Source organism: Triturus cristatus, chromosome 3_2 (assembly GCF_964204655.1).
Source record: "Triturus cristatus chromosome 3_2, aTriCri1.1, whole genome shotgun sequence".
NCBI lineage: Eukaryota > Metazoa > Chordata > Amphibia > Caudata > Salamandridae > Triturus > Triturus cristatus.
The window spans coordinates 1,061,443,283-1,061,468,726 of NC_140584.1; the positions used below are offsets into that span (position 1 = coordinate 1,061,443,283).

At 47.0% G+C, this 25,444-nt stretch overlaps 1 protein-coding gene across 4 annotated transcripts in view; it reads left to right on the forward strand.

Moving 5' to 3' along the window:
• The window catches only part of GTF2IRD1 (GTF2I repeat domain containing 1), a 1,036,986-nt gene that overhangs the window by 745,484 nt on the left and 266,058 nt on the right, over positions 1 to 25,444 (forward strand). For all 4 annotated transcript variants that reach the window (XM_085649787.1, XM_085649789.1, XM_085649788.1 and 1 more), the window contains 2 exons: positions 6,729 to 6,787; positions 6,928 to 6,993. In XM_085649787.1, coding sequence (XP_085505913.1) covers positions 6,729 to 6,787; positions 6,928 to 6,993 — 125 coding nt within the window. The remainder of the gene's footprint in view (positions 1 to 6,728; positions 6,788 to 6,927; positions 6,994 to 25,444) is intronic.

Here is a 25,444-nt window from a genome sequence, read left to right on the forward strand (position 1 = left end):
TATCTTATTTGACCGTCAGGTGTTGGGGGAATGATGGCTCAACACGGCACATACATAACCGGTGATAGGCCACAGGATTCGCGCTTAAGGTTCCTCTCCTGGAATGTACGGGGGTTGGGTGATCCGCAAAAGCGCAGGCAAATCATCGCTTATCTTGACCGCCACCACATTCAGGTGGCTATGCTGCAGGAAACCCACATGGACCCTCCGAAAGACCCTGGCTTTGCCTGCAAGTGGGCCGACCACAGATTTTTTGCTTCATACTCCACATATGCGTGAGGGGCTGCTATCCTAATAAAAAAGCATACTCCTTTCATGCTAGGTGGCGCACACACGGACCCACAGGGAAGATATGTATTGGTATGGGGGCGCTTGGGTACGGCCCCAATATAAACACACCTGAATTCTTCACAGTGTTGTGGGGGAAGATTATGGAGGTAGGATCTACGCAGCTAATTTGGGGTGGTGATTTAATGTAGCTCTTAACCCGATATTGGATAGATCAAATACAGCTCCACATCACTATACCAAAGCACAGGTTGTACTGCGGGAGATCCTTCAGGAGGGCAACCTGTTGCATGGCGCCTCCGACATCCAGAGACTCGAGAGGGAACGCATAGTAACACACACGCAGGTACCTGGGCGCGTTTAGATTACTACCTGGTGTCGAGAGAACTAGGTCCCACCATAATAGCGATTACCCATTTGGCTTAAACATTCTCCAATCACTCACCTGTTAAGCTCGAAATCGCCATGCCCGGCTACAGTACACCCAGACGGCATTGGAGGCTACAACCTACGGCCCTGTTGGATGCAATCTTTCACATGGAGCTGGGTGAGGAGATACGTGACTTCTTCCATAGAAATAGACATTTGGTTGACTCCTTAGAAATATTATAGGAGCCCTTCAAGGTCACCATTCGAGTTTTTGTATTTCGAAAAGTTTTGGGGTTCTCAAAGATTTGCGAAATACGTTGCATAAGTTGGAAGGTGAACTTAAAGCTTTAGAATGCGAAATGGCAAGGGGGGGCGCGCAAACACAGTTGCTTTTCAAGGAAAAGCTGGCCGATTATGCAGATACTGCAGCTCGGAAATCCAACTTTCGGGGGAAATACTGGAAGGCGAGGAGATATGGGGAGGGGGAACGTCCTTGGAAGGCGTTAGCGGAAATGATTAAGAGACCCAGAGGCACACAGCAAGTTCTGGAAATACTCGGACCTGACGGGGAGGCATACACAGATACTGCTGACATATTAACATGCTTTACAACACACTACTCCACTCTGTACACCTCGCAACGCCTGGGCAAAATAGAGCTTGACAGCTTTCTGGGTGATGTGGCACTGGGGTGGCTTGAGGACCATCACAGGGACTTTCTCAGTGCTCCCTTTGAACTCGACGAAATACGGGAGGCCGTTATGCAACAAAAATCTAGTAAGGCCCCGGGGCTCGATGGTCTCCCAGCCGAGTTTTATAAGACTTACATTGACATCATGGCCCCGGTGCTGAAGGACGTATACGCCGAATCCATGGAGGATGGTAAACTTCCTCCATCCATGAGGGCGGCTTTGATAACATCCCTACTTAAACATGGTAAGGTCCCTACTTCCTGTGATTCTTATAGGCCCCTATCTCTATTGAATTGCGACACGAAGATACTGGCAAAGGTTATCGCCAATAGATTGATCCTATTAATCGACAAATTGGTAATACCTGGGCGGGCCACCTCGAATAATCTCCGTACATTATTTTATGTCCTCCAGAATGTAGTGCCGAAACTACCCCTAGCTGCTGTCTTTTTAGATGCCTCGAAGGCATTTGATTCCCTGGAGTGGGATTATCTTAATGCCATACTGTACCGGATGGGATTTCCAGCAGTCTTTGTTTCATGGATACATCTGTTATCCACGTGCCCTACCGCCCGGGTTCTCATAAATGGACACATGTCTGCCGAACTCCCGATTTCACGAGGCACTAGACAGGGATGCCCATTGTCTCCCTTGCTCTTTGCCCTTGCGATAGAGCCCTTAGCCTGTAGACTGCGGCAGCATCATCGGGAGAGTGCGCTACGATGTAACCTGCGCCAAATCCTAATATCGCTTTATGCAGACGATATGACGTTATATGTCAGGGACCCGCAATGCAACCTTAATCCAATATTACGGGAATTTATAGTGTTCGGACACCTTGCTGGAGTCCATATTAATTGGGCAAAGTCGCTGTTTTTTCCCCTCACACCGGCAGTGTTAAAGTTCGCACTTGATTTCCCTTTGGACTGGTGCAATAATGATCTTCGCTACTTAGGGATTCAAATTGGCAATACCCGTGACGAGATTCTACGCCTTAATTATGGTACGGCCATGGAACGCCTTACAAGCAACGTCACGCGCTGGATAGCTCTGCCTCTATCAATTACTGGCCGTGCCTCCCTTATAAAAATGGTGATACTTCCACAGTTCCTATATCTTTTTCTGAATATTCCATATCATCCAGGGCGACATTTTTTCACCTCACTCAGAATAGAATTGCTGCGACTATTTTGGGGGGGGCAAACAGCCTCGCTTGCAATGGACAGTGCTTATGAGGCCATATGCGCAGGGTGGGTTTGACATACCAGATTTTGAATGATATTTTGAATGTGCGCAGGCATATTATGCCTATTTCTGGATGAACCCCCCACGCTGCATGCCCAAAATCGCTGCGGAAAGTTGGCTGGCTGACCCGATCCCGTTGAGTGGGATGATTCATGAACCCGCTCCTGCCAGAAACCTGCCATCCAGTACTCTCACGAGTACAGTCTCGGCGTGGCATAGAATTGGCCGTCGTCTTAACGCTGCAATCATATATTCTCCACTACTCCCTCTCTCCTATCACCCCCAGATGCCATTACTGCAAGAAACAGGGTTTCATAAACTGTGTGCCCGACTGAATATCACTACTTGGGGAGATCTCTTCATACAGGGGAAGTTTTGCTCTGCTGAGCAATTCTTCCGGCAGGTGAATCCCACTCCACTAGATACATTTTTATAGTTGCGATTACAACAGGGAATGAGGACAGTTATCCCGGGGTTTCCCAAGGAACCTGACCCCCTAGCGCCGTTACAACATATGCTGAGTGCTGATGGCCCCGGGCATTTAGTCTCTGCATTATATCATACAATACGTACCCACCAGCCGGAACCTACTCATGCGGCATTCCGACAATGGTCCGCGGATCTTGGCCTTGACGTAACACCCGAGCAATGGAGATACAGCTGTATGCAAGTTGCACGCATCTCCGCCAGTTGTAGATTGCGTTTTATTCACTTCCGATACCTCCAACGTATGTATTGCACGCCTGTAAAGCTATACCGACTCAAGCTGCGAGACACAGATAACTGTGACCGATGTGGTAGACCAGGGGCTGGGTTCCTGCACCTGGCGTGGGAATACCCTCAGATCTCGGACTACTGGGTGAAGGTCTTTGAAGCACTAACACAAATGACATCCATTGTTATTGAATGTAGTCCACTTTTGGCACTGCTGGGATACACGGAGCGGCTTCCAAAGGCCTATCGTCGCTATGTCACACATGCATTACTGTTAGCAAAACGAAGGGTGGCATGCAGATGGGGTAGAGGGCGTGCCCCCAAATTTAAAGAGTGGCTCGATGATTTGATATATAGTCAAGATCAAAGTGCTATATATGCGGAATCGTTACCCTGCAGATCCAGACCCAAGGACATATGGGGGCCCCTCAAACAGTATCTCGCACAACACACTACTGAAAACACTACTTGAGATGTAATGTTGATCCTGATGTGATAATTGCTGGGAAATAAGCTCCTGGATTTCGTAGAAACTACTGAGATGGGAGGTACGGAAACATGGTTGTACTATCTCTTCGCAGTGATGTGGGAATTCATGGCACTATATGCTTTGGGTCATCTGTGGAGAGATGGAGATTTGGGTCGCGGAGTGAGTCTCCCCTTCTGAAAAAATACTAATGTATGTTTATATGTGGATCACTGGAGAGGCCATATACGCAATGCGTAACACTGGACTATGGTGATATATGATAGCCGTTGACCCCATTACTTTGTGTATATGATACATGTGCGGTGGGTAATGTTTTACTGATGCATATTGCTTTGTTCTGTATTACTTGCAGATGTGCGAAAATGCCTGTCTGTTGTCTTTTGTTACTCTTAACCAAAAACTAATAAACAAAGTTTAAAAAATAAATAAATAAATAAATAAATAAAGGGCAGGGAAAATGGAGGTACTCGCTTATACCTTGTGGAAATTTTATATACACAGATTTTTTTTTATGCTCTAATTTTGTATTTTATGGCCTAACATTGCAATGGTTTTAAGTAACTATGCAGGAAATAAAGAAACTTGAAACTTGTTGAGGATTTCATTAGTTTTTAACCTCTTACCTTTTTACCAAATAATTTAATTTGAATATATCATTCAATTTTTTTTGATTACCACCTTGAGGAACATAACATTTTGTTTAAGATGATGAGTACTAATTTGATTTTGTTGAGGGGACAAAACAGATCACTACCTCTTTGTGGGCCACATGTTTCAATATTAGGAATAGCGATTACCTAATTGCAATTTTCTGAGAGTCGCAATTAGGTAATCACTATTCCTAATGTATAATTCCGGCCGGGTAACTATGCTCCGCCAGCGTAGTTTACGTAGTTTTGCCTGCTCTGCATTCCGTTGCAAACACGGAGTTTAGGCAAAACTACGACTCCGTGGCAGAGCGTAGTTAGCCGGCCCCTCCACCCTCCCAAAGTAATTAAAAAAGCACTTACCTGCCATGGCTGCCTCCTCCTTGCTATGGCCGCTCTCCTTCCTCCTCCTCGCTGTCCTTCTTCACTGATAACCCCTCGTTGTACGTCTTGCGAGTTTGCATGGGCACATGCAGGACGTAAAACGTAGGGTTTATCTAAGAAGAAGGACGGTAAGGACGAGGAAGGAGTGCGGCCATGGCAAGGAGGAGGCAGACACGGAAGGTAAGTGCCTTTTTTATTACTTTATAATTACTTTGGGAGGGTGGAGGGCGCGTAGCGGAGCGAAATTCCACGGAGTTGTTTTCCTACTCCGTGGAACTTCGCTTAGAGGCACTACACCTGCTCCACCCAGAGTTACCAATGTATGAAACTTCTTGAGTTCCATTACGCGATTCCTAGGGGGCCGCAAATCAACCTACCTCACTAATATTAATGAGGTAGGTCGCATGGGGATAGCGGCCTGCTGGGGTCAGCAGACCACCACTTCTGTGATTGCTTTTGAATTAGGCAATCATGTTTTTAAATGCAGACCGCTTTCCTTAAAGGAAAACGGGTTGCTTTTAAAAGGAAAAAATGAAACGTTTTCTTTTAATTTTTTAAGAGCAGGCAGTGGTCCCTTTAAGAGCAGGCAGTGGTCCATAGGACCACTGCCTGCACTTAAAAAACATTTTCACCACCATTTACAAAGGGGAAGGGGCCCCTGCGAATGTTTTGCAACAGATTTTTGGTTGCTAAACATTCATACATACCGCTGTGATTCGGTATTTGGAAGGGACGCCCTAAACACGCCTCTTCCAAACACCGAATCGCAAACCCATTTTGCGATTCGGTGACAGATTACCGAATCGCAGAATAGACGTTGGTAGATTGGAAACGCCTTTTTTGTGTTCACAAATGGGCGGCCTTTGTGCGAACACAAAATAGTTTCATACATGTGGCCATTAGAGTATTTTAGCTTGTATCCTGAAAATCCCTTAAAATTTGGAAGTCTACATAATTTGCTTGTTAGAATTAACTAGTGACCAACTTATTATTGCACTGTAATGGAAACTACTTCATAGTGAAAATTAACAGGATTACCTCTCAAAATTGGCAGTAATTGTCACAGTAAAAAATGGAAAATAATAAAGGCTGTTAAGTAGCATCCCTGTCCGGTTCTGCATCTTATCTTAAATTGATAACTTAATTGCGCTTTAATTCTTGGGCTTCAGGTTCCCTACAAATGGCTTGAACGCATTTAATAAAGCCAAAAGATTGAAATATGGCTCTTAGATAGTCCCATCTGATTAGGCAGAATCCCTTTCAGCCATGGCCCATACCGTTATCAGTGGTGATGAGAAGGGATTTGCTTTAGCTTTACATGAGCGTGAAATATTTGGTCCAACTGCCTATCATGTATATATCCCTGTAGACCTAAATTGATCATATTTTCAAATATTTTTTGTAGACAAGCGACTTATTTTTTATAACATTTTGCTGATCACATTTAACAACTGTTTGAGTCTATTTATGGGTCCAAATGTCGATCTTTACCTGGTTTAGAAAACCTTGCAGTGTTAGCCTTTTTGGTGACCATGGTGGTTTCTCTTGTTATAATACATCTTGGTATTTTTGAGTTGTTATTGTACTTGAAAGGCTACTTTCTTCCACAATTTAGGCGGTCTGGTGTTTTTCCATTCTTAATTTTGACAAAAATTTACTGAATTTTCAGCTGTTAGATTCATTCCACTAATCTGTCAAGAAATGATCCAACAGCAGAGCAGATGGAGTATGTCTTGATGGACCAATGGAAGAAATGAATCTCAGTGATTTCTAGCTGGCACGCTTCTTGATAGACCAATGAAGTAAATCCATCACTTCACTTCTCTTTAGGTCGAGCATGTCTTGAAAGACCAAAGAATGACTCAATTTCACTCCTCTTTCTGTTCTGTTTTTTTTCAGGCCTGATCTTCTTGTTGAAGGAGGGAAAGATTCTGTTGTCGACACTGCAGGAACCCTAGGTAGGAGCATGCTTACTCCTGAATTTAACAATGCCCAGAAAGGTAGAGCAATAAAGTAACATCAGCGTTCCCTTGTGTTTGAAATTAATTTGTGTACTGCATCCTTTTAATTCCATTGTCCTTTTATTTTGGATTCATAGATGAAAGCAACTCGCATGATTCCTCGTTAGATGAACCTGTGAGTAGACAAGGATTAGGTTTTCAAGGTAAGAGGATACAGTTTAGGTTAGCATGTCTATTGAATAATAAGACTCGGTTAGTTCAGAATACATTTCAAACGTAAACGCATTTTTCAAGGTGGTATTATCGAAAGGGCTTAAGTAACAACTTTAGTCCTGAAAGAAAATATTGATGTGAGTTTCCGGCATCTTGCAGGATATTGGAGAACTTTTTTATTAAATTGTGCTGGTCTGTGTGATAGAAATATACCTTTCAAAGGGTTATCAGCCATTACCCGTGGAGAGTTGCAAAGACACAGTTATGATTCGTGCATACGCATGCACTAGATACATTTGACTATGTAAGTTTTGAGGTGTGCATGCATAAATATGCAAATTCACCATTTGTATATAGAGCGGGAGAGAGATATGCATATGGGCTTAATTTGCCTAGTGTCGGGTACATCCCTTATTCACTTCAGGAGGCATAGAAGTCTTATCTCCTTTGATCCTGCATTAGTTTTCACTAGTTCCAAGTTGGTTGTGCTGACTAAGGTGTTCTTTACAGCCATATTGTGGACCTGAGTTAATGTGTAGCATTAACACAAAATGTATTTCTACGTCTGGCAAACCCGTGGAGAGTTGCAAAGACACAGTTATGATTCGTGCATACGCATGCACTAGATACATTTGACTATGTAAGTTTTGAGGTGTGCATGCATAAATATGCAAATTCACCATTTGTTTATAGAGCGGGAGAGAGATATGCATATGGGCTTAATTTGCCTAGTGTCGGGTACATCCCTTATTCACTTCAGGAGGCATAGAAGTCTTATCTCCTTTGATCCTGCATTAGTTTTCACTAGTTCCAAGTTGGTTGTGCTGACTAAGGTGTTCCTTACAGCCATATTGTGGACCTGAGTTAATGTGTATCATTAACACAAAATGTATTTCTACGTCTGGCAAAGAAGTGACTATCAATATCCTGAAGTCAGGAATTTAATCTCTTATATGGGTACAGAAAGCTGCTGCCCACCATTCCTACTCTAAATGTTGTGGGAGTAAGTGAAAATTCAAGTGTTAGGTGCATGCTTGACGCCTTCGTATTCATAGAGATATGTATGTACGTGTTTTTTTTTATAGCACAAACCTATCCAAAAGGAAGTGGAATGCTGTATTAAGTCGAAGACAAGCGTAAAGCCAATGAGTGAAAAGAGTAGCTGGTTTGATGATGTTTGTTTGGGGGTGATGTGATCATTTTTTTCAGGAGGATGCCACTTAGGGTTGATAGTTTGGAGTCTGGGAGGACATAAAGTAGGGCATTACCACCATCCAGATGCAAGACTACGAGGGCTTGTACAGCAGTTCTTAGGTCACTTTCTGATGGATACTCATACTGCCAGATTCCTCTCCTGTTGCATTATACCAGGTGTCAGACTGGATCTAGAAACTTCAAAGCTCTCAGGTCACCGCTAGAGGGTGCTGGCCTTGTGCAGTGTAGGAAATGGTGTTTAAAGGCACCACTTAAGCCATATAGTACCAATCCTAGTGCAACATCACTTGCCTTTTTTGCTGCACCTTCGATGCAGATCCGGAGCTCGCTCTTCAGAGTTGTCAGTTTATATCACACAAAAAAAATAGTTCCGTATCACCATCGAAACGTTTGAGTTTTAAGCCCTGCAGGTGTTGTGAGGGACAGTTGTCTATCGCTAACTGTCATTCCATTTGTCTCTAGTGCCTTGGGTTGGATCACGACTCCCATTCCTGTGAGTCCTGTCAGAGCATGCACCCTAAGGCTGTCAAAGAACATGAGGCCAAGCTCTTTATGGCTTGCACCAGGGACGACAGGCGAAGTCGTCGACATTCTAAACCTTGCTTTAGGTCCCTTTCTTCACATTCATTGGGTCTGTAGCACAGGAAGTACAAGAAGGAAAAGGATAAGTCACCCAGGCCCCCTCCGATTTCTACAGGATCATCTTTTTCTGTGCCAGAGTTGGTCCTCGTGGAACTCGTGGACTCTGCTGGGCCTAGCCTTGGAGCTGGCCTGATCTCCACCGGCTCCACCATTTAACTTCCTGGAAGATCCAACTCTCATGGAATTCTCGGCCTCAGGCACCGACCTAGCAGCGTTTCTCAGTTCAATGTATGCCATTGTTACCAGAGTGTTATGTTATATTAAAATCATTTATAAAGCGCACAGCTGCCCCAACGAAGGGGCGTCCCGGCGCTAGTAGCAGTATCCAGAGAAAAAATGATTAGGCCATAGGGAAGAGAAAGGTCTTAATAGCTTTAGGGAATGAGGTCAGACAGTCCGGGCTGCGGATCTTCAGCGGCAGGGAGTTCCAAAGCTTGGGTGCCAAAAGACGGAAAGATTTGCCCCCAGCTCTCGATCTCTTAACTCTGGGGACAGAAGCTAGCATCAATTCAGAAGAGCGCAGCGTACGACTAGGGATGTACGGGGTGATCAAGTCAGACAGGATCTCGGGGGTGGTAAATTTAAGAATTTTGAAGGTGAGGCAGAGGAATTTGTATTCAATTCTTTTGGAGATCGGCAACCAATGAAGGCGTTGGATAGCCCCTGCTCCTGAACATGATCTTGAGAGACCAAGGATGGCGCGAGCTGCAGAGTTTTGGGTACGCTGAAGACGATTCAGTTCCGCCTTATTGGCCCCTAGCAGCAAAGAATTGGCATAGTCTAGTCTCGAGAGAATAGTGGCCTGGACTATAAGTTGGCGTGTAGCCGAGTCAAAAAACCGGAGCGTGGGTCTTAAGGCACGTAGAAGACCAAAGCAGGTGCCAGCTATTTTTTTGGTATGCTCTTGAAAGCTCAAGGTCGAATCGAACAGAAACCCGAGGTTCTTCACCACCAATTTGGGGGGGGGGGCAGGTCCCAGGGACGGAGGCCACCAATGGGAGTTCCAGAGCTCCCTGTCCCTGCCTACCAGAAGAACCTCGGATTTACTGGCATTCAGCTGGAGACAGTTCTCTGTCAGCCAGCCCGCGATAGCCTCAAGGCCTATCTGGAAATGAGAGGCATCGTGAACATGGTCGTCCGAGAGAGCTACCATGAGCTGGGTGTCGTCCGCGTAGGAAACCATGGAGAGACCATGGTGGTGGGCGACTGCAGCTAAGGGTTGTACGTAAAGGTTAAACAGGGCCGGGCTAAGCACCGAGCCCTGTGGAACCCCCTGCTCAATGGGTTTGATGGAAGAAGCAAAAGGGGGGGCAGAAACTTGAAATGATCTGTCGGTCGGAAAGGAGCGGAGCCATTCAAGGGCAAGATCTTTTATACCGGCTTCTTCAAGCCGGCGCAGGAGAATCCGATGGGAGACCGTGTCAAACGCGGCACTCAGATCAAGTAATACGAGTGCCGCTGTTTGGCCTTTATCAAGGATGGAACGTAAGTTTTCGCTCACAGCTAGAAGGGCGGTTTCTGTGCTATAGCCCGCACGAAATCCATTCTGGGATTTGTCTAAAATCTTATTTTTGTTTATATGATCAGAAAGAACTTTATTGGCATGTGCCTCCGCTACTTTGGCCACCCACGGTAGAAGAGAGATCGGCCGAAAATTCTCGGGCTTGGTGGGGTCAAGGAGAGGTTTTTTCAGCAGAGGAAGTACCTTGGCCTGTTTCCAGGCCAGGGGAACCAGAGCCTTGCTTAATGAGGAATTGATAGTCGCGAGTAGCGGAGTAGTTGTAGTGTGGTGTCAGTGCCATGCAGCGTGCCTTCAGGCCCCATAGCTCTGTACGGCTAAGTGCTGTTGATGCCTCTGGCCCCTGAAACCTCTCGGATCCACACCACCTGGACTGACTCCAGTTCCTCTGGCCTTCAAACGGGCTTTGAGGTACACCACACTACAACTGCCTATGCACAGGCCAGCCCCGCCTCCACCGGCGCCACCATCACCTCCACCTTCGGCACTGGCCCCTTAAACCACATCACAAAACAGATCTGTTTGTAACAGCTTCGGACCCCTAGACCTTTATCCATATAGAGGTGATGTTGGAACCGACTAAGGGCATGAGCTGGAAGGGCTGTCTTCCATAAGTGGATTAAACACTTCGGATATAGTGGTGGTCTTTCATACTAGGACCCCCACTCCAGAGGTGATGTCTTTCTGTGTAATAGTCAAGAAGGCAGCAGAGGTTTTAGATCGAAAACTCCTCAAAGTAGAGGCAAAGACCAAAGTCCTCAATGAGTACCAGAAACTCCTACAGCTGAATCCATTACTGCCTTTAAATGATGTCCTCCTGGACCCAGCTTTGGCAACATGGAACAAACTCTCATCAGATCATGTAGTAAAGAGACTAGTGGCGAGATAATATCACCCTGCTCCAGGTGGTTCACTGTCTCTTTCTATCCTTCCTTCACCTGAAAGCTTGGTATTCCAAGCATCCTCCTGACAGTCGTCTGATACCTTTCCCATCAGAACCCTCTCACAGGGAAACACCAAGAGGCCTGGGGAAAAAAGACTTTCTAAGCAAGGGATATGGTTCTAAAATCACTGAATGCAAATTGCTTCCTCACTTGCTACAACCACGCTTTATAGGACATGGCCCAAATAATTGTGCCCTGTGTTCGGGGGGATATGAGGGCACACATCCAAGAAGTAATCCATTATGGATAGAATTACCTCCCGGGATAGCATTGAGTCTGGGCTGGATACTGCAGACTCTGTGACTATGGCCATCTCTTCCATTCGGCGTCATGCCTGGCTACCCATGTTAAACTTCTCATCCGACGTTCAGGCCAAACTCATGGATCTCCCATTTGATGGGTTGCGCCTTTTTTGGAGAAAAGGCTAACTCGCTGTTAAAACAGTTCAAGACCAGCAAGGGCACAGCTAGCTGCTTGGATTGCTACTACCACCTCTCAAAAGGGATGACTGCCAGTTCAACTGTTTTAATGGCTTTTCAAGAGGCTTCTCTTTCCGCCTACAATAGGACTACCAGCCCCAGATCTACAAACAGCAACAAAATCTGCTTGTCAGACAATACAGGGGCAGAGGTATGGGCAGTGGATCTGCCCAGCCACTCTTCTCCTCGTCTTCCTCCTTTCCTGCACCACCAGACAAGAAGACCTAGTTTTTTTCCTCAATCCAACTTGGGAGACTTGGGGCTGTGGGGTTAGGGATGTGTGTATCCAGGAAGGCCATTACTTCCGACTTATGTATCCTTTAAATTGCTGAAAGGTGTTGCACCCTCGTCTTACTTCAGGCTTCACTCCCATCCCTCCTGCTCACTTCTCGCCTTCCAGACGACCTAGCCATAATGCAGCAAGTGGTGGCAGTACTCCTACGGAAAGGAGCATTGGGAGTTAGTGCCACAACAGGAAAGAGTCAGGGATGGTATGCATGTTACTTACTGGTGCCCAGGAAGGACGGCAGTCTGCACGCAATCCTAGAACTCAGAGATTTAAATGTAATCCTTCTGAAGAGAAAGATGAAGATGGTGACTCTGGCTCAAGTTTTGCTGGCATTGAAACTCGGAGATGGATGTGTCACTCAACCTTTAGGATGGGTACTTCCACATCCCTATCCTGCGATCTCATTGGATGTACTGAGGTTTGTAGTAGGTTCTACGCACTACCAATTTGCAGAGTTTCCCTTTGATTTAAAATCTGCACCTCTAGCTTTCACAAAGTTGATGGCAGTGGCCGTCGGCATTCCAATCTAACCTTACCTGCAATGACTGACTCATCAAAGTCGGATCGCCAGAGATGGTGTCACACCATCGGCAGTCAACAGTATCCCTGCTGTTCAGCCTGCGCTTCCCGATCAACAAGGCCAAAACTCATCTGTGCCCCTCCCAATGACTCCAGTTAGAGGGTCAGTACTAGACTCCACCTTTCTCCAAGCCTTTCTACCTCCCTAGAGGATTGCCAATATCAAGGAGATGATTCCATCCTTCCAACAAGGTGACAAAAGTTCTAGTTCTGAGGGTGGTGAGATTCCTAGGTGTACTGGCTTCCTGTGTTCTTCTAGTCACGCACGCATGTTGCCACATGAGAGCCCTGCAGCGGTGTCTCCACAGGCAGTGGCTACAGTACAAAGGAGATCTGCCGGACTGCACTGCGGCGGAAGTGTAGGGGAAAGGATGTGGCCTTACGGCTGGAGCGGTGGACCTCACCGCTGGGGAATCGGGTTCTAGTCTCGGCAGGGATGCTCAACATCCTGTGGTTCTGGGCAAATCACTTAATCTCCCTGTGCCTAACAATAACATTAATGTGTCGGTCTGTAACGCAACTGGTGCTCTGATACCTTTGGGTCAAGTTTGCGCTATACAATACTCTGTGGGGAAAAAAACGTGATTTCGTGGGGGCACAAGGAGAACTTGAGTTGCTAGATGTCCTTCTCTCCCCCTCCAGCTGTGGCTACGGTAGAAAAGGATGCTCCCACCTCAGGGTGTGGCGAGCTCATCTGCAGAAACTGGCGATCAGAGGCCTCTGGAGAAACTGTTCTTCACATCAACCTGTTGGAACTGCAGAAGATTCAGCTGGCACTTAAAGCATTCCTCCCCTCCATCCAGGATTGGCCCAGCCAAATCTTGACGGACAACACAACAGTGATATGGAACTTCAACAAGCAAGGGTAGGGTAGGCTCCACCTACTTTGCTTGGAAACATTAGACTATGGGCTTGAGCACACTGCCAAGGGATTTGACTCACCACCAGTCACCTAGCGGGGTGTCGGAACATCAGAGCTAGCATTAGCTTTCCAATCAAGAATGGTGCCTTCTACCAGAGGTAGTCCAGAACATCTTCGCCCGGTGGGGCAACCCTCAGGTGGATTTATGAGCCTAATCGAAAAATGGTCAATGTCAGCAGTTCTGTACCCTCCAGTATCCACTGAAAGGAGCCTTGGGGACAGCTTTCAGTTGAGGTGGAACTTTCACCTGCATTACGCGTTTCCCTCATACCCATGAATTCCTCGAGTTTAGAGGAAGATTCTCTAAGGTCAGGCTAGAGTCATTATAATTGCCCTGGAATGGCCAAGAAGTGTGTAGTACACAGATCTTGTGCATTTCTCTACTTTTCCCCTGCTCAAGCTGTCATTCAGACTGGATTTTCTAACCCAGTCTGGAGGAATGGTTCTTTACCCCTCCACCTTCATGCCTCGAGATTGAGTGGAGACATCTGAAGTCCTTTCAGCTGCCCCTGGAGGAAGTTGACGTCATTCTGTCTGATAGAGACTTCTAGCCACAGATTCCATACCGAATTCCCAGGTGTCAGACTGGATCCGGAAATTACTGGTGAGCAGTACCTCTGCGTCAATTGGCTCTGTGTGGTGTCATCTGCACCGGATGTGATGTGTACGGTGCCTATATAGGCACCACCCCAGCGTGCTGACACCAGTTCTTTTCCTTCAGCACCAGTCAGCGCAGATTCAGAGAAAGCTACCCCATAAGTCACTTTTTCTACATTGTGTCAAAGTTTTTGGCGAGTTCTTCTCCTGATGGGGCAGGGATGTCCACTAGGATGACCGGCTTCAAGCTCTATGGTGCCTGTCATCGACAGATGTTGGTGACAAACCTGCACCGTGCTTGCCTCTGTTGCCTGAAACACGAACACAACGTAAAGTTCAGTGGAGATTGCCGCACTATGCACCCCAAGGCCTTGAGGGAGCGGACCCTCAAGCTCCTTGCTGCCCGTCGAGCAGAGCCACAATGCTCTTGTTTCCGATCGAGAAGAAGGTCCCGAGATTAGTCGCTTAGTTCAAGATCCTCGTCACATTCCAAGTCGTCTGGCGGCTCGGGTAAGTCCCACAAAAGAAGAAATGTCGCCCGACGAGACGATGGATTATCGACATTCGAGACCTGGCTCCACAGTTGATCCAGCACCTGGTTGGCTCTGCACTTCCCTGAGTTTCAGGGAGCCAGAGTTTTATGAGGCCATCAGCTCCGGCGCCAATTGGGCCTCTTGGATCTATGGATGGATCTGGACTGGCGCTGGTCGTGCCACCTCGACCTTCTCTGGTGTCGGTCCTGATGCTAACGCTGCCAGTAGTGCTCATGTCCCCCGGCGGAGCCGTCTCCCGTCTGATACCGGACTCCTAAACAGAGCCGGAGGGGCGTCGCCTGATGCTGACTTGGGCGCCAACTGGAGCCATTCCTTCCAATCCGGAACCTAAGCCCTATTCTTATGGGCTAGGACTCAAGAAGGATTGGGAGGTGTCGCTGGACCCTGAGGAATACTAGCCTTTAGATCCAAATATGGACTGGTGTGAAGACTTGGTAGAGGCCAGTGAACTGGAAACATTCTCCAGGTATTGGCATGGTTTCTCCTCCTAGTGTGGTTATGGAGGAGGGAGCATCCTTTGCATTGGTGGTGAGAAGGGTGGCCAAGGTCCTGGACCTTAGCCTGCCATTTCTGGCAGTCAAGACGAATGTCTTGACAGAGTTGCTTCATCCGGGAGTGACCCTCTTACAACCGATTCTCCCTTTTAATGAAGTCCTTACTGATTTCTTGCTTGGGACCTGTCCAAGCCCAGCACAGGGGCTCCTGTGAATTGGACGATTCCCCCCACCACTACCTCATCTCAGTGGACCTCAATCCTCAATTTCTTATGCAACACCCTACCCTGGAGACTTGGTGGTCCAAGCCTCTACCTCCAATGTAAAGCCTGGTGCATTCACTACCGCCCCACTAGATTGGAAATCCAAGAGGCTGGACACCGAAGGGAAGAAGATGTTTTCTTCCACCAGCCTTCCATGCAAGTCGGTGAACACTGCGGGTCTTTTGGGCCGTTATTTCCATGCTCAATGGGATTCAGTTGTGCAGGTGTTGCCCATGGTTCCAGGGGAGGCCTGGGCCATACTTTCCCTGGCTGTTGCTGATGTGAATAAGCAGCTAAGTTCACAGTCAGATTTGGACTGGATACCACTGACTCGCTGGGCAGAGCGGTTTCCTCAACAGTGGCCTTACAGCATCACGACTAGCTGAGTACAACAGGCTTTTGAGGTGATGAAGAAACGTCGCTTATAGACATGACTTTTGATGGCTCCCGTCTCATGGGAGACAAGCCGAATTCAGCAATGGTGTGCTTTAAAGACAGCAGGGCAACAGCTAGGCCTTTGGGCCGTTCCATGGCCCCTCACCACCCCAATCCACTTTTAGCTCTTTTCGTGGCTTGGAAGGGGCTTCCAGCTGTGTCTATACCCTTCCCGCCACTGTAGCGTGCAAGCTTCATAGCCTGTGCGTGGCGAGGTTGTGGCATCGAATTATGAAAGTGAACGGTCGCACTCCTCAATGGTAATTGCGTAATCCAACGGTAATCAAAATTGTGAGTACTTTGTGGGTGCTGTTGAGTATCACCCCCTGATCATGGGGTGTTGTAGAATGTGAGATGTGGTCCTTACTGTCTGGAAGGACAAACTCGTATGAGCACTCCTTGATGCAAAATCAAATCGCATTCAATAATTACTATACCATTCTCCTTGATTCACTTTGGTTTATTTAACTGCATATTCCAAAAGTGAAATGCTTATTCCTTGGTATATAGTTTTCTTTAGATCATTGTAACGAAATCACAATGTTTAACAATCCATTAATGTTTGGCTCACACAGTTGAGATTAAAGTTCCACGATGCATTTCGTGTCCAGCCCTTCTTCAGGGGTTCTCCCTGTGTGTGCGTTCAAACGGGCTTGCTCCGTGTACAAAACCTTCGTGAAGGTTGTGGCATCCACAGACCATGTGAGGCCGGCAGTCGAAGTTTGGATTAGTCCTCCTGCCCACCCGGTATCCGCAGCTTTCAAACCCTTACAGTTTGCCATCTTATTATTATGGGCACCCAGTGGGAGGCAGGTTACGCCATCACCTGCCCCACCGTAGGTCTATAACATCAAACCAATGAGTTTACAGCTCTGTTGGCCATGCGAGCTATATAGCGGGTGCAGACTCTAGAAGGAGGGCGTTGTTGCTAATCCCATTACTTTCTGGTACTCAAGAAGGACTGAGGCCTTCGTCCTATCATAGACCTGCGCCCTTTCAATTTCTTCCTTAAGAAGGAGAAGTTTGAAATGTCTAGTCTGGTCTGTCCTGGACCCTTAAGACTGGATGGTAGTGTTGGACTTACAGGACACATATTTGCACATTCTCGTCCTGCCTGCGCACATGCATTACCTGTGGTTCACGGTGGGCCACGAGCATATTCAGTTCACTGTGCTTCCTTTTGACCTTACCAGCGCCCCTCTGGTGTTCACCTAGGTGATGGCGGTGTTTGCAACTCATCTGTGGAGATCTTGAGTGCCAGTCATCCTCTACCTCGATGACTGGCTGTTGAAGGCGGGCATGCCCCAGGCTGTCAACCCACCAGCAGACTATGGCAGACCTCCTGCATTCGCTGGGGTTCACTATCAATGTGCAGAAGTCACACCTGACTCTCTCTCTCAGATGCTTCCTTTCATGGAAGCTGTTCTGGACAAGGTGCAGTTTCACCTATACTCCCGAATGGCAAGTCTGGGATATTCAGGCTATGAAACAGATGTTACAGCCTCTATCCTGATTTCGGTGAGACTGACTCTGAGGATGCTGGGCCTCGTGGATTCCTGCATCCTGCTTTCGACACATGCCCGATGGCATATCCGGGCTCTGCAGGTGGACCTGGAGTACCAGTGGGTGCAGCATCAGGGAAATGTCTCCGACATGGTGCAGATCTTGGAGGGAACTGCAAAAGATCTGCAGTGATGGTTAACAAACAGCAATTGGGTCAGTGGCAGACCCTTCTTTCTTCCCACTCTAGATCTGACAGTGGTGACAGATGTGTCACGCCTGGGATGGGGCGGCCGTCTGGGAGTGGTGGAGATCAGAGGCCTCTGTTCTCGGGTAGAATCCGGATTCTGCATTAACCTTCTGGAGCTCTGGGCGATCCGGCTGACATTAAATGGCTTTCTACCCAAGTGGAGGCTAGTGTAGGTGTTCACGGACTACTCCACTGCCATGTGGTACTGCAACAAACAGGATGCAGTGGGGTTGTGGACCCCCTGTCAAGAGGCCCTAGATCTCTGGACATGGCTGGAACATCAAGGCATATCCCCGGTGGTTCAACACCTGGCAGGCTCTCAAAATGCCAGGGTGGATGAATGCATCCGCTGATGCCTAGCAGATCAGGAATGGTGCCTCCATCTGGAGGTGGTGCAAGGTCTCATTCAGCAATGGTGAAAGCCTTGGTTAGATCTGTTTGCCACCGCTGAGAGGGTGCAATGTCAGCAGTTTTGCACGCTGGAGTTTCCAAACCAGTTCTCTTTCAGAGATACTATTTGTCTTGAGTGGAGCTCAGGCCTCCTGTACACCTTTCCGCCCATATGACTCCTGCCCAGAGTTCCCAAAAAGACCAGGAACAACCGATCCCAAGTCATCCTTGTGGCTGCGGACTGGGATCAGAAAGTTTGGTATTGTAGGAATCTGGCTCTGTATATGCTATACCAAAATAAGGGTCACTGTGCGCAGAGTCTAGTGGATCCCCAGAGGCTTTACAAAGGCTTAAGTAGATAATACTAATGCTCTGTTTTGTGGTAGTGTGGGCGAGCAGTTAGGCTTATCAGAGGGCATTGCTAAGTTTAGGAAGTTAGGATCTTTCTAGCATGGTTACCCCCACTTTTTGCCTGGTGTCTGTGGTTTCTGACTAGCCTGACTGGGATCCTGCTAACCAGGACTCCAGTCACGGTGCTTCCTCCCTAAATTTGACTATGGTCAATACATTTGTACCACCACAATTGGCTACCGGTGTACCTCTATAGGTCCCTAGTATATGGTACTGAGGTACTCAGGGCAAAGGTACACCAGGGGTCTTCCCTGGGTTGCAGCATGTTTTGTGCTACCCATGAGAGACCACTCAAGCAGTGACTACAGGCCTGCCATTGCAGCTGTGTCAGAACTGAATCCTCTGGATCGTGTTGAAGATATTGTGGTCCACCTCCTGATATCCCCTATGTCTGATAGAAAATTAACAGACATAAAAGGTGATCAAGCGGGGAAGGAAAGGAAGGGAACAACGGGGAGGGAGACCTAAAACACAAGAAAAAAACAAACCAATCAACCCTTGTCTTAGGAAAACACTTATACTGACATACTGTTTCATATCATCATTTCATTTCTACCCCTTTTATACCTGTAAAGAAATAAACGTTGTTCTGCCTTATGCTCCAAGAGCTGTCTGTAGTAGAAGATCATCCACTGCATATAGATATACCTCTACTTGGATATAGAAAACAAGAAAATACATAAAGATAATAAAAGACCTTCCAGGTAATGAGACAAGTCTGCCTACAGGAATTACACATACCCTGCTATGCAGGTGGATGGTTTAACTGGGGCCGAGAGAATAGGCCACGTAGCTCTCTCTGCTGTGAAGAAAATAAATGTAGAATAGTGAAAGCAACCAGAAGGAGGGTAATCCAGAATATAATGTCAATATGGCAGCAGTTGGATAGCACTATAGTATTACTTCATGCCACTCATGTTTTGAGGATTGCAATCCATAATCCTCCCAAATGTCATATGCTGACTTTCAGCAATGCAGTAATGTAACAACAAATAAATGAGGCATCAAAAACCGTGGTCAGTAGAATCTCCCACCATCCGGTAACAATGAGATTCACAAAGGATTCCACAAACAAGCCTCCTCACCCTACACTCTGCATGAGCCTACCGTAAGTGTAGCTCGACAACAACAGTGTATCTGGGGAAAAGAGAGTTGCTATCTTGAAATGCTTACAGCAGCACTCCGTGATCCACACTCACAACGAGTGGTTAATGCAGTGAATGTGCGCTGCCTGCTCACCACAAATGCGGGAAATGATCTTGCTATCTCTCAAGTACAGAAACACGAACAAAGCTTGGTACAAAGCACCCTTACCGACCCGTCGGCAATCATGACCCTCCGAGGACAACCAGGATTAGCGGCACCGGCTCCATTCTGCCGATCCCTGAATAAGCGGTGACGTCACTGACGCCCGCGTCGCTACGTCACCGCTAAGGCTGCCGGAAATCGTATTTTATCCAATATTGGGAAATCTTTCATAGATTCACATGCCTGAATCATTCCCCGTCGCTGAGGCGGGAGTCCCACAGTAAAATACAAAAGCAGTGCCTAAGTAAGTAATAGTAGTAGGCTAAAAGAAAGCCAGAGGCCTAAAACTTAGTAGCCTATCTACATCATTATACGAAAAGAACTAAAAAATAGTTCTAGCCAATCAGCTACTAGCACCCTCTAGAACCCTCATAGCAGAGGCAGTTCTCCTCAGATTTTCACCGCACGTCGTATGGAAGGGAGTCTCTCTGAGTGCCTACTCAGTTTCTTCACCTTTTCTTCAGAATGTCTGATCAGAAAGCTCTTTTTAGACCCTGCAAGACCTGTGAAAAGAAAAGGGTCCATGTGGACGACCAACATGAAGATTGTATCTACTGCCTACATCCTAAACATGTTGTTAAGGATTGTAGAATTTGCCGGACCTTCCCTGCTAAGAATTTAAGGGACAGGGAGGCAAGGCTGCTTTTATGGTTAAAATCTTCCTCGGCTGAGGAGGATGACAGGGCCTCGACGTCTAGCAAAAGGGCTAGATCGCATGACAGGTCTTCCAGTGAGGGAAGAAAGCATCACAAGGCTTCTCATGAAGTTTCTGACCATTCACAGAGGTCACAAAAATTATCCTCTGGGTCATCGCTGTCTTCGCCCTCTGAGGTATCTAAAAGACCTTCAGCCTCTAAAACCGTGAGTAAAACCCAGGTTATGACTCTAACTCTGGTTTCCTCTCATACGGTTTCTGTGCTTTCTGCTGCCCCTCTGTCGACGGCTACAGTCTCCACTACGGCTGAAATCAGCACCAAGGATCTTCACGAAATGTCTTGCACCAGTGGCAGCGACTCTAAGATCTCAGGGAATACAAGTGTTTCCTTATCTAGACGATTGGTTGTTCAAGGGTCCGTCGAAGCAGGCAACCGAAGAGGCTATCTCAGCATGCCTGCGTCTCTTTTCAGCGCTAGGCCTCACTCTCAACAAAAGCAAGTCTCAACTGCGTCCTCTTCAACTGATTCCTTTTCTGGGAGCAATGCTAGACACCATACAGTGCAAAGCATTCTTGTCAAAAGACCGTCAGCTCCATCTGCAAAGATTGGCAATATCAATCACAAAAAGAAAGTCAGTTTCTGTCCGGATATTCGCTTCTCTTCTGGGGATGTGCTCATCTGCAATAAACCTTGTAACGTTGGCGCGACTCAGAATGAGACCTCAGGAGGAATTGCATCTGCAATGGCAGCAAGCCGTAGGGTCGTACGACGACTCCATCATGGTAACACCGCGCATGATAGACTCTCTGCATTGGTGGTGTCGGACGGCAAACTTGGCTCCGGGTCTTTCTTTTCTACCAACTCCTCCAGAATTCGTTCTAACAACAGACGCTTCCATGGAGGGATGGGGGAGGCCATCTCCAAGACTTGCAGATTAAAGGAAGATGATCCCAAGAATACCGTCAACAGCATATCAACAGATTGGAGCTTCGCACCATCTTTCTCTCTCTGCAAGCATTTCTCCCGAGTATTGCGGGCTCTTCAGTGCTGGTCCGTACCGACAATACGACCAGCATGTATTACATCAACAAACATGGGGGAACGAGGTCGCTGTCTCTTTGGCAGGCGGCTGAGGAGCTGTGGGAGTGGGTTACAGCCCACACGATAACCCTAAGAGCAGAGCACGTCAAGGGGCTTCACAACACTTTGGCCGATACCCTGAGCAGGTCTCTCTCGGGCTGTCACGAATGGGAATTAGAGCAGAAGCAGGTGAACAGGATCTTCCAAGTTTGGGGCAAACCAGCACTGGATTTGTTTGCGGCAAGAGAGAACAGGAAATGCCAATATTACGCCAGCAGGTTCCCTCAACCGGGATCAAGAGGGAATGCCCTGTCCATGAGATGGTCAGGGCTTTATGCGTACGCTTTTCTCCCAATACCTTAGATTCCGAAAGTGCTCCGCAAAATGAAGATGGAGGGTTGCCGTCTCATTCTGATTGCACCCCGTTGGCCAAGTCAATATTGGTTCCAGGAACTGCTTCTTCCATCTCAAGACAATCCTATCCGTCTAGTACCAACACTCACGATGTTGACAAGGGAGAGGGGTCAATACTTCATCCAGATCCACAGTCGCTGCGCTTGCTCCTGATTTCTTAGAATTCAAAGATCTAAACATCTCTCAGGACTGTCGTGAAATTCTAGCCAAATCTCGTGCCCAGAGTACATTAAAAACTTATCGCTTAAAGTGGAAGCAATTTTGTCATTGGTGTGAGGTGAATGATGTCCACCCTATACAAGCTCCTGTGGAACAAATTCTTCCTTATTTATTATCCTTGGCCAAACCTGGGCTTGTGTTTTCATCAATTAAGGTTCATCTTGCTGCTCTTTCCAGATTCAGGAAGAGTTCTAATAAACCTTCGCTCTGTTCCTCTTCGCTAGTCAAACAATTTATGAAAGGACTCTTTTGAGTTTTCCCTCCGATATGTGCACCTCCAGAGTGGGAGTTAAACACAGTGTTAGCTCAATTAATGAGAAGACCATTTGAACCTATCCACAAAGCTGATCTTAAGTTTCTCACATGGAAGGTTGTTATTTTACTAGCTCTTACATCGGCTCGAAGCGTTAGCGAAATCCAAGCTTTCAATATCTCAGAACCCTTTCTGCATTTCTCTAAGGATTATGTAACTCTCCGGACGAATCCCAAATTCATCCCTAAAGTACAGTCTCAATTTCACTTAAATGAGCCCGTAAAGCTTAAAGTTTTCTTTCTGGATCCAGCCACTTCAGCGGAGGGAGCATTACACTCACTCAATGTTAAACGTTGTTTAAAGTTCTATTTACAGAAGACTAAGGACATCAGGCGATCAAATCAATTGTTCGTAGCCTATGGTCAAGCTACATGGCTGGCTGGCTTCTACAATTAATTTCTGTCATAACAAAGCCAACAAACCTTTACAAAGAAAGGTCAAAACGCATTCTACCTGAACTATGGCAGCTTCTACTGCACTATTTGCCGGAATAACTTTGGAAAACAATCGTCGTGCTGCGTCATGGAAGAATTCCACACGTTCACGAAACACTACTGTCTGCAATCTGCTCTGCAGGATGATGCAGCTGTAAGACAAGCCGTTCTTCAACATGTTTTTCACTAAGGTTAGATTTACGTTTTTATGTATACTGCACTGTTTCATGTGTTATATATATATATATGTATATATATGTATGTATTATGTTTATGGTTTCGACTTTATGCATTTCCTTATATATATTTTAAATTTGCTTTTCATAGATACGGTTTCTTAAAGTGCATTCTGTTTGTTTGACAGCATAACTAGCGTATTAATGTTCAAGCCTTTCTGGATGCGTTTTGGGAGTTTATGAATCCTGTCTCCCACCATCCGCAAACGACACTGTTTTAGCTTACTGCTTGCTATTCTGATTCAGGCATGTGAATCTATGAAAGATACCCCGATACTGGATAAGAAGACAAGTTACTTACCTGTAACTACAGTTATTGGGCTCCCTATTTCCCACTTGTGCTAAGAAAATCTGAGGAGAACTGCCTCTAGGGTTCTAGAGGGTGCTAGTAGCTGATTGGCTAGAACTATTTTTTAGTTCTTTTCGTAAAATGATGTAGATAGGCTACTAAGTTTTAGGCCTTTGGCTTTCTTTTAGCCTACTACTATTACTTAGGCATTGCTTTTGTATTTTACCAATGGACTCCCGCCTCAGCGACGGGGAATGAGTCAGGCATGTGAATCTATGTAAGATACCAATACTGGATAACTGTAGTTTCAGGTAAGTAACTTGTATTCTTCTCCATGTTTCCCCTCGCGCACACCACAGTTACCTGTCAGTGTTCTTGGCGCATGCAGCGGTCAGCGCTGGTGCGTTCTAACACTATGTAAGCTGGTACTAGCACTACTTACGACAGGTATATTTTCCTTATATCCAAGGTCATTACACTTAAAACCTATAAGTCACCCATAAGGCAGGCCTTACAAACCTGAAGGCAGGTTCTGGGTTATAAATGTGAGGGTGCCCCAGCATGAGCAGGACACCCCTACCAACGCCGGAGTAGATTCTCCAGGTATTGTAAGTGTGGTCAGCCATTTCGATACATATAGTGCCATGCGTCATTACGCAATGGCTAACTATGTAATGGCTGTGCCAAACCTGGGCATGTTTGGTATCAAACATGCTGGAATCATACTTCCAACACCGTTAGCAGTGTTGGAGATATGATTCCATGCACTGGGTGGGGCTCCTCTGGGAGTACTCCTGTTAACAGCCTTCCTGGGTCTGCCAGCAAGCTAGTGCTGCTGACGACCACAGACACGATTCTGCCCTCCTGCTCCTTAGCTGAGCTCGAGCAGGGTATGGTAGAACAATAGGTTTCCTGTCACATGGAAGTGTGTCCACCTCCCAGACAGGACTTAGTGTATTGGGCTGGGGTGAAGGCGCTTGCTAGCGCCACCAGAATGCTTTGAAGGGCACATTTGGTGCCCTCCTTGCATACTCTGGGTTGAGCCAGCTCCCGCTTTGGCATGAAACTGGACAAAGAACATGGGAGTAATCTCCCCTCTGTCCAGTCCCTCTTCTGAGAGGGACCCCCCAGTCGTGCTAACCCCTTTCTTAGGCTAACAAAGGGCTTACCTGTGAGTGGGTCCTCTATTCATCGTGGGACAAGACTCAAGCCTGACACCACATCACTCTTCATTCTCTTGCTTCAATGGGCCCCCCTGCTTGCTTGTGCCTGCTCTGACTCTCCTGCGCTTGGTGAGTATCTTGGACCTTTCTGGTCCCAACGTTGCTCCTTCATCGTTTACCATGTCTGTTTCTGTTTCCAAGGCTTGTTGATGCTTCTGCCGGACACCAACCCCTGGTTTTTACCTATCCACGTGGGACAGCTCGTGCACGGCTCCTGGTCTTCCTCAGCGTTGCCTGCTCCTCACTGCCGCAGCAACAAGGTCACCGTCATCACTCCTGCATCTTCCGTCATCGATGGGCATTGCTCTGCCGTGCCTCCTGGTCACCTCCGAGTGGCATAGACTCTGTCTCCTGCTTGCAGGTTCTTCTCTTCAAGAATCCACCTTTGGATTCCACCGGACTCTTGCACAGTCTTTGCCAGAGGCATCTTTTCCAAAGTCCTCCATTGTGGTCCACGGCAGTTTCTGACGTCAATTTGCACCTATACACCCGGCTTCGCTGGTGTGGGTATCGTGGTTCCTGGGGGATCCATGGGTGGGGTGACTCTCCAACCTTCTGGCTTCCCCGTGGTTTCTTCAAGGTCCACTGGGAAGGGTCCTTCTTCTTCAAAACTACAACCGCGACTTTCCCGCTGACTTGTATTGAGTACATGGCTGTGTTTCCAATCTGCACACAGCCTCCGTGGGGTTCTGTAGTACTTACCTTGGGTGGTTTCTTGTGTCCCCAGCTCTTCTGAGTCTCCTGGTCCAAGTCCCAACGTCAATTGCAGTTCACATTCCACTTTCT